Source organism: Berghia stephanieae, chromosome 8, assembly GCF_034508935.2.
Source record: "Berghia stephanieae isolate SIO BIC M18660-M18661 chromosome 8, UCSD_Bste_1.3, whole genome shotgun sequence".
Taxonomy (NCBI): domain Eukaryota; kingdom Metazoa; phylum Mollusca; class Gastropoda; order Nudibranchia; family Aeolidiidae; genus Berghia; species Berghia stephanieae.
The window spans coordinates 20,528,762-20,538,761 of record NC_088367.1 but is presented as its reverse complement, the minus strand read 5'-3'; the positions used below and the strand labels follow the sequence as shown (position 1 = coordinate 20,538,761).

The following is a 10,000-nucleotide window of genomic DNA, read 5'->3' as shown; positions in this document are numbered from 1 at the left end:
GACCTTATTGGTACGACAACTCCGCCTGGCAGGTGAGAGCGTGGCTCTACCGTGTGAGCTATCCACGAACACAAAAATATTCGTTTCAAACCCAAAGTCATTACTAGATCCCTCTCTCACCCACTTCTTGAGACCGCCGATTCGTTCGTACACCACCATCGCGAATAATTTTGACCAGCAGTCAAGCTTAATAGCCAATATTCTCAACACAAACATACAACATAGAAACGATTGAGACATTGAGTATGCTCCGGTGTATGGGGTGAATTTCTAACTCAGAAAAGTGAGTGGAGCAGGCACCTATGTTGGCAACAACAAGATATGAAGTGAATAGAAAAGTGCCAGAAGACAACAGAGAACAAAAAATTTCCATACACCGGAGCATACTCAATGTCTCAATCGTTTCTATGTTGTATGTTTGTGTTGAGAATATTGGCTATTAAGCTTGACTGCTGGTCAAAATTATTCGCGATGGTGGTGTACGAACGAATCGGCGGTCTCAAGAAGTGGGTGAGAGAGGGATCTAGTAATGACTTTGGGTTTGAAACGAATATTTTTGTGTTCGTGGATAGCTCACACGGTAGAGCCACGCTCTCACCTGCCAGGCGGAGTTGTCGTACCAATAAGGTCGCAGGTTCGAACCCCACCACCGCCGCGAAAAATTTTTTGTTCTCTGTTGTCTTCTGGCACTTTTCTATTCACTTCATATCTTGTTGTTGCCAACATAGGTGCCTGCTCCACTCACTTTTCTGAGTTACAAATCGCATTTTGTGTTGTTGCCTAGGAAACTGTTATTTCTGGATCCGGATGACCCATAACAAGTCAAAATTAAATGTCTTAAACTTAAACACATTTTTTTCTGTGATAACCTGTCCCAGTATTAAGACTTTGATGATTGTATGGAGTCATCTTATTCTATCAGTATAAGAAGTGGTGATAAAAAAAAAATTAAAAAAAAAAGAAGTGGTAATTTTCTGGTCAACATGAAGAAAGAGCGTTTTATCATTGCACTTCAAAACTGGTACAGACATTTCAAATTTTTAAAGATGGAGTTCGAATAATTCGAATTGTCTTATTTCAAGCTTTTGAAAATGAGAATGAAATGATAATACTACTTTAGTCATCCCCCAAAAAGGTAATCTGAGTACAAATTTCCATCACATCTTGAGTCGTTTTATCCTATAAATTAAGACTCAATATGTTGAACATTTTGAATAGTTCTATTGTTGTCTTTAAACAGGATAAAAGAAAGAAATCATATTATTTTGATTAGAGTCTGATCGTAGCCTTCGTTAACTTCTATAACCTGACAGTTCCTTAAAATCGCGCCACATTAAAGCCATGATCACTGAAATGAAATGACAATTGAGTTGTTGTTAAAAGTACTCAAGTAACTAAATGATCCCATTGGCTGAACTATTGAATACAACTCACTTTTCACTTTCTTTAAGTGTCGTCACTTTGTACTGTGTTTTGGTTTTTGGGGAGCAAGTAGCAAACGTTCACGTCGTGCTCCTGTAATCCTTCTCTGAAGGAGACTGATTGCTACACTACGCGACCAGAGAGAATAAATTGGGCGGTAAAAGGATAGCCCCTCGGCCCAGACAATGGAAAACTTCAATGTTGTAAGTTTCAACACAGAAGGAATCTCCCATACCAAATGCAAGATACTGACAGAGTTAAAAGCAGATATAATTTGCTTACAGGAAACCCACAAAGACTCAAAACCACCTTGCATACCTGGCATGCAACTAGTAATACACCACGAACACCCAAAATATGGAAGTGCCATGTACACTCGAGAAAAATCTACCATACTGAAAAGCGATGACCACTCAGAAAATGACATTGAGATTCTCAGAGTAGAAACAACACTGATTACCATCATATCTGTGTACAAACCTCCATCAACCCCATTCAAGTGGCCCCAAATGAATCTATCTGATAGAAAACCAACCCTGATCATTGGAGATTTTAACAGCCATAACACTATATGGGGATAAGAGCAAAATAACCTTGACGGAGATGCTGTTGAGGAATGGGCGGCCGGCAATGACCTCACAATCCTCCATAACCCCAAAGACAAGAAAACCTTTATGAGTGCCCGGTGGAAGAAAGGTTACAATCCGGACCTGGCATTCATATCCTCTCAACACTTCTCAAACTTTGAAAGGACTGTAGGTGAGCCTATACCGAAATCTCAACACAGGCCTATTTCCATCAGCATCAAACCAGCTGTTAAAGCCCTCGAATCAAATGCGATACCACGATTCAATTTTAGAAAAGCAAATTGGGAAAACTTTACTAAAGATTTAGACAATGAGATCACCAATATAAAAAGTGACCCACAGAGATACGACGACTTCAGAACACTCATATGGAAAGTTGCAAAGAAAAACATCCCCAGAGGATGCCGAAAAAGTTATATTCCATGTCTCCGAGATGAAAGCAAGAAACTATATGAAAGATACATTGAATCATACAAGGTGGATCCTTTCAGTGAAGAAACACTAGAACTGGGTGAAGAACTCACATCAATGATAGCCGATGAAAGATCAGAAAGATGGAAGGAATTAATAACCTCCACCAATATGACCCTAAACAGCAAAAAGGTCTGGACTACAATTTCAAAACTGAATAATGACAAAAATACCCAGACAAGAGTGGCTGCAGTAACACCTGACCAAGTAGCACATCAGCTTCTACTGAATGGGAAACCAGCCAAGAAAGCACGAGGCCAACTAAAATTCCTGAAACGTGAAATGGACAAAGCCCTCAAGGATAGTGAAGATCATCTTGACTCTTTTACCCTGGAGGAGCTACTAGAGGCTTTGTCCCATCTGAAGGCAGGAAAAGCATCTGGACTGGATGGAATCACAACTGAGATGATTCAACACTTTGGCCCGAGAACCCTATCCTGGCTATTGGACCTCTTCAATGTATGCGCAAGGACAAACAGGCTGCCAAGTGCATGGAGGAAAGCAAGAGTAGTCGCCCTACTGAAACCGGGAAAGATCCAAAATCCAAGAAAAGCTATCGCCCGATCTCCCTCTTGTGCATCACATACAAGTTATTTGAGCGAATGGTTATGTCCCGCATGTCACCCAGTCTAGACGAACAACTGTCTCCAGACCAGGCTGGATTCCGACCAGGACGGTCAACATGTGGTCAACTTCTTAACCTTACACAATTCATAGAAGATGGGTTTGAGACAAAACAGGTCACTGGCACAGTCTTCGTCGACCTCACTGCAGCCTATGACACAGTGAATCACAAGGTCCTACTCCTCGAAGTGGCTAAAAGGATAAAGAATAAGAAAATTGTAAATATCATCCAGTCACTTCTCGAAAACAGGCGCTTCTTTGTTGAAATGGATGGCCGGAAGAGCAGGTGGCGCACCCAGAAGAATGGTCTTCCCCAAGGATCAGTGCTGGCTCCAACACTTTTCAACATATATACAAATGATCAGCCTGAGTTCCCAAATATCCGCCGATTCATATATGCTGATGACCTATGCCTCGCAACACAGGATGCGTCCTTCCAACCAATCGAGAGCAGACTGACAAATGCCCTAGACACCCTCACAAAGTACTACACTAAAAACTCGCTGAACGCCAACCCAGGGAAAACACAAGTGTGTGCATTTCACCTCAACAACCACCAAGCCCACAAAAAACTTAACATCAAGTGGAATGGCCAGACATTAGAGTACAACTACCACCCAGTGTACCTCGGAGTGACGCTTGATCGGACTCTGTCCTTCAGAGAACACGTGAGGAAGACCAAGGCAAAAGTGTCCACGCGTAATGCCCTCATTGGAAAGCTGGCAAACATGAACTGGGGAACTGACCCTAAAACTCTAAGGACCACAGCATTGGCCCTCAGCTACTCAACTGCGGAGTACTGCTCAGCTGTATGGGCCCGATCATGCCATGCCTTCAAGCTAGACCCCGAGCTCAACAACGCCTGCCGGATCGTAACGGGCCAGCTGAGAGCAACAGCATTACCACTGGTCTACCGTGCAGCAGGAATAGCCCCACCACACATCCGGAGGGAAACCCGTGCCCAAATACAAAAATACAAACAGGAAATGGACCAGAGACACCCCCTTCATAACCACAATTGCCCCAAAAGCAGGCTCAAATCAAGGAAAAGCTTCCTCACAGTAGAGAGCCTTCACCCAGACCACTCAGCATTCTTCCGCCTGGACAAATGGGTAGAATGGGACAAGACAGCAAACGATGCCCTCCAGCCCCCAACAGAAAAGCTCCCAGCAGGCACAGACCTCAAGAGAAAAGACTGGGTGGCGTTGAACAGAGCTAGAGCAAAGGTGGGAAACACCGCCACCAACCTCTTTAAATGGAAAATCTCACCGGGCACTGAATGCCCATGCGGTCACCCCAGACAGACCATGGACCACATCCTGTCCGAATGCTCGCTGGGACCTCACTGCACCAATGCTGACCTGAGGGAATGCAACCAGACTGCCCGGGACTGGCTGACTCACTGGCGCGACAAGATATGATGACTGTGTTTTGGTATGCTTCGGGTAGAGTTGCTGAAGATCGCCTATCCAAAGATGATTTACTTGGAATAGAAATGAATTTCGTCTTTTATCTTTTTGAACAAAAGGTACGTTTTTTTCTTCTATGTGAACCTGAGGGAGGGAAAAAACTATTTGGTCGAGGGTTTGAGTTAGGAATTGGGGGTTGGGTGCAGCAGGTTTGTTTTTAAGTATCTGATTTCTATTAATTTTAGCAAAAAGGATAAATTATCTTAAAAAATTTTGATGTGAACATTTTTTTGGTCCCCAGAGCAATACACATGGTACAACCGGGTTTCGGACATAGATGTGGATTGTGTACAGTGCAACATGCGACAACTGGGAATCTTAAACACTTGCAAGGAACCCGCACAGAGGCACAATTGCTCTGGATGTATAAAAACCTTGACAAGGATTAAGATCAAGGATTCTGGGTATCTTTACGGTGATTACACAAGTAAGTTATTGTTTATTGACCTCACAGACATTGAAGCAATTTGTAAGTGAATGTTTTTTTTTTGGTTTAAAAAAAAAGTGTAGCCCAGTAGCTTTAAGAAAAATTAATAAACTTTTATATTATGATTACTCTTTCTCGTACCAAAAGCTTCCTTTTGTAGAATAAAAAGCGAGCAAAGAACTCTCATAAAAAGTAATGAACAAAAATGAATATAACAACTTTTAACAAGAACAAAATAACAAACACGTAGCTTTTTGGGCTCAAAATCCTTCTTCGGCCAACGACAAAGAAACCCCATGAAATTAATGAAATTAAGTAAATTCCGATCTGATTTTTAAAGTTATGTATAAATGTCTTCACGTTTTATTTAAATTTGTTGTTTGACTGAAGAAGGGGTTTTGAGGCCGAAACGTTCCGTGGTTGGCATTTTGTTCTTATTTTTGCAGCTGTTATACTCTTTTTTTGTTCATAACATTTTACAATCCACAGCTTCTAGCAACTTAGAAAATTACAAAAAAACATTCATAGAACACGCATGTGGTTTGCTTAAGAAAAAAAATGTTGAGGTATAATATTTTGACTATAGACTTTAGATCAAGACCCGGTCTACTTAAGAATAAAGGATCAAGCTCACTGAAAGTAAAATATATCTAAACGACAAATTTCAATCCAAAATAAAATTGGAAAAGATTTTGATGACATCCTTTAAAAGAATTCGCGAATCTTTTGTTTTTATATTCGGTCCTGAAGCTTCTTGTTCTCTGTATGTCTCCTGTATGTGTTAGGGTCTGAAAATTAAGTGAGCACTTATATAATATATATATATATATATATATATATATATATATATATATATATATACATATATATATATACACACACACACACACACACACACATATATATATATATATATATATATATATATATATATATATATATATATATATATATATATATATATATACAAAACTGTAAATGATATTAATACATTCTTAACAGTTAATCAGTTTTTGGACAAGCAAACTTATAAAATTATGCTTACTAATACCAGATTTCGGATCGTGGATTCGAGCCCCGCTCGGTACATAGTTGACTCCTTGGAAAAGGCTCTTTACTCACATTCTCTCACCGTACTCAGATGTGAAATGAGTACCTGACTGTCAACAGCGCTGTTTCTGTCCGAAAAAATTGTAATATCGCCTAACAGGCGTCATGTCCCGTCCTACATGTTAAGTGTTTCTGCTGGCCAGGGTCCCGAGCACGTTTAGTGGATATTACGCTATATAAAAGCTCAATTTAATTCATCATATCTTTAAAAAGTGGTATAATTATAGCATGTTGTCACTCACCATCTCGAACCAGTCTTATGTCTGGCTGAAGAAGTTGTGGAAATGTGATTTTAAAAGGAAAGAATTGAGAAAGATAGATTTCAGATATACCGGGTGACTCAGAAAAATTGTCCCCTGTTTGGCAGTTTAGTGTGTCTATTCTATTTTAGCAACATTGCTGCAATTTTTACATCATTTTTTTCTTTACAAATATAGATTTTTATTATGCTAAATTGAATGTAATTTCAAGAATTATAAGTGCCGGTTAAGTGTTGTTGAAATGGTCTAAAACAAATAAGCAAATGTTTGTATTTTGATAAATTATATGCGTCTCTTTTTGTTTAAATTGTTTGATTATGGAAGGTGTTAGATAGGACATTCTTCTTATCGATTAGAATATCAAATTAACTGAATATTGAATAAAAGGAATACAATTGCTATCATTTTTACCAACAAATATTTGTATTCATCTAAAATGCATTGTTATAGCACAGCCTTGGTTCTTTAACAACTGGAAGCAGACGGGGAAGAAAATAGAGAATCACTCTTTGTGTAAACTATGTAGTTACCTCTGTCCAAACAAATTTTATTTTCTACTGAAATTCTGCCGAAATTTGAAATGGTTGTCTCTGTTTTTCATAAACGTTTGTCTAAAAGGCATTCTAGAAATGATAATCCAGTGGATTGCAGTCTGGAGAACTTGGCGGCCAACTTTCTTTATCAATGAAATATCCTGATAATTGAGGATTCAGAAACTCGTGGCAAATCCTAGAGGTCGGTCTTGAACAAACATGAAAGCATTTTAAGGATAAAAATAAAGCCCATTGCAAGCAAGAAACACGCTTTTCTAAATTTCTTTTTATTAAACGAAGCAGTCACTTTCATTCATTTTGTCGGGATCGTCGAAAAAGGTATTTGCAAATCCTTAACTCACTCAACCCTAGAGCTTTTTTCTACTTTTCAAATTTAGAAAAAATGTATTAAAATGAGCATATACATAGACAGATTTATTCAACTACCAGTGACATGTAAAAACTAAAAACATTAGCTTTGATACTACGCCAATAGTCTCAGAAAAATGTAATAAATAGGCATGGGGTAAAAGTAACCCGAGTATACTACGGATATAGTCGGTGTTAGGGTTGAGTGTGTTAATGTAGACAAAACATGACACCGTGAGTTTCTGTGAGAATGTACTGCTTGTGTGACACAGCCTATCCAGAGGATTGTTTCTTTTCGAACCAATGCTCATATAATTCTTTTTGGTGCGAAAGTAACTCCCACATCAAGGGACTGTAATCAACCAAACCGTGAAATAAATTACCTCAGATAACACGCACTTTTAAAATCACTGAAGTTGTGTAAAGTATGTATTAGAATTTAGGCCTACTCAATTTAAATGAAGTTTTGACAATATAATTTTAAATGATATTTGATTTTTTTTTTTGCCATGAGAATTTAATCGTTTTAGGTAAGATAATAAAGAAGCGAGAGACCTCCAAACAGGGGACAGTTATTCTGAGCCACCCGCTATATTATAATACGGAACCTCCTTTCTCATTTTTCACAATAGATTTGATATTAAGGATTTATTATTAGTTCCATATTATTTCATTATCGTCGAATAACATCATTTATATTATTGCTGCCATCCACAGCGTCTGAGGTCGTGTCTCGATACTGTATGCGGCCTGGAGCCACAAGAGCTAAGAAAGAAGGCTGCTACAAACACGCCAACAACGGGGGATTCACTGTTCAATGTTTCTGTTACACCCACAACTGTAACTCTCCGGCCAGTAACTCTACTCGTGAATCATGGAGTTAACTACCATTATATTATCTGCTATTCTGTTAACTTTTGCAAAGACGATTAACCAATGGTTGTGATTTAATTTTTATCCTTTTCATGAAACTCCAAAACGATCACATTTCTTGTATTAGAGGATCTACTTAGATGGATTCTGTTGATTCAAAGTTAGTTATTATATAATAAATACAAGGAAACTAATTTCGATTTTTAAAAAAATTCATAGTTGATCAATGAGTTGAATAAAAAAAGAGATTATTATCGTAATCCCGAAAATAATGTCAACCATATAACATCAAAATAAAACATTCAGTAAAGCAACATTTTAAGTCTCCGTTGAATGTAATCGCAAATTTTCTGATGACAATATTAATGAGATCACACGAAACGAAATGATCACTAGCACATTTAGTGTACTTATTTAATAGTGTCTATGTGCTAATCCAAAAGAAGCATACCTATTAGCAAACCTTTTAAATATCGGGTGCAAGGAACACACATCTTGTTAAAACTGGATTGAATTTTTTTGTAATAGAGAGATATTTCAAATGGGGATAAATTTGGCCCAATTTCAAGCTAAATATTTAATTAAATATTCACAAAACTTTTGAATTCTGGAAAAAAAACAACTCGTTCTTCTTCTTTTGAAATGCCACCTTACAAATAATCTGACGCGGAATTGAAATGAGGAAATTTGTGGGATTTAAAAAAAAATTCAAATTGTAGTTGGACAGGTAGAAAGTCATATCTCTAGTATATAATATACTGGTGTATCTTTTGACATGATTTTGATGAATTCTTTCTTGGATTATTCCTTTGATACGCCTGTGAATGTTCATGTGCCAGGACAAAATAATTACAACGTCTTTGGAATCTACAGAATCATGATTGGATTAAATCAAATAGAGATCTATTTTGTTTATCGTTAGCCATTTATTTGTATTTTTCTTTCTTCAAACGGAGTATTATTCAACATTCACGTTTGCGTTTGTAACAGATAATTTACTTTGGATTAGTGAAACACGAAGAAGGTTCCAGTTGCTTCGCCTTTGTTTGTAAGGGTGTTCCATCACCGCCTACCCCTTCCATCCCCCCTCTCCTTCTAAACTTATAAATTCATAATTTTTATCGAAGTCATTGTTGGATTTATTTAAATTTTTTTGGAGCCACAATCCATTAAGGATAAACAATATTATTGCACTGTGGTGAGACCCCATCAGCTCATTGTCTCTGAGGTACATATTATTATTTGAACACAAGAAGTATCAATGAAAATCAACACAGAATCAGCTAGTCGACATTGTGAAATTTCCTTTCTCTAAAACCAACGAGTTTACAGCTTGAATCTGAACCTGTGGTAACGAAATGAAGTAATGCACAACCTTATCGAATTCCAACCTCTCATGCCAGCCATTAATCTGGACACCCTTTATCAATCACAATGGATGATAACTTACCCCCTCCCCTCAAATGGATTAGTTCTGTTGTACCGCAACATGAAAATAATACACAACTTTATGGAATTCCAACTTCCCATACCGTCTTCAATGTGGCTACATGATACTTAAACGGAAAAATACATCCTTTAACAATCACAATGGATCATAGCTCACCCCCTGCCCCTCATGTTTGGATTGGTTCTGCTGTACCCTATCATGATTAGAAAGAAATGTAAGTACCAAATTATATTTTTCATCTCCAAGTATCCCCGCCAGATTTAACAAACCCAGTTATCCAACTATTGCAGGCATATATATATATATATATATATATATATATATATATATATATATATATATATATATATATATATATATATATATTATAAATTGGAGCTGTGTTACAGCGTTATATCCAAAAAA

The 10,000-nt window shown here is 37.7% G+C and overlaps 2 protein-coding genes across 2 annotated transcripts in view; both read left to right on the top strand.

Annotated features, from left to right (window-relative positions):
- LOC144978330 (uncharacterized) overlaps positions 1–8,156 on the top strand; it is a 32,002-nt gene extending 23,846 nt beyond the window's left edge. Inside the window, exons 2-3 of the mRNA XM_078924223.1 lie at positions 4,815–5,000; positions 7,990–8,156. Of these exons, the coding sequence (XP_078780349.1) occupies positions 4,815–5,000; positions 7,990–8,156 (353 nt within the window). The remainder of the gene's footprint in view (positions 1–4,814; positions 5,001–7,989) is intronic.
- Positions 8,157–9,670: 1,514 nt separating this feature from the next.
- The window catches only part of LOC144978329 (uncharacterized), a 9,289-nt gene continuing 8,959 nt past the window's right edge, over positions 9,671–10,000 (top strand). Inside the window, exon 1 of the mRNA XM_078924222.1 lies at positions 9,671–9,809. Coding sequence (XP_078780348.1) covers positions 9,764–9,809 — 46 coding nt within the window. The 5' untranslated portion in view covers positions 9,671–9,763. The remainder of the gene's footprint in view (positions 9,810–10,000) is intronic.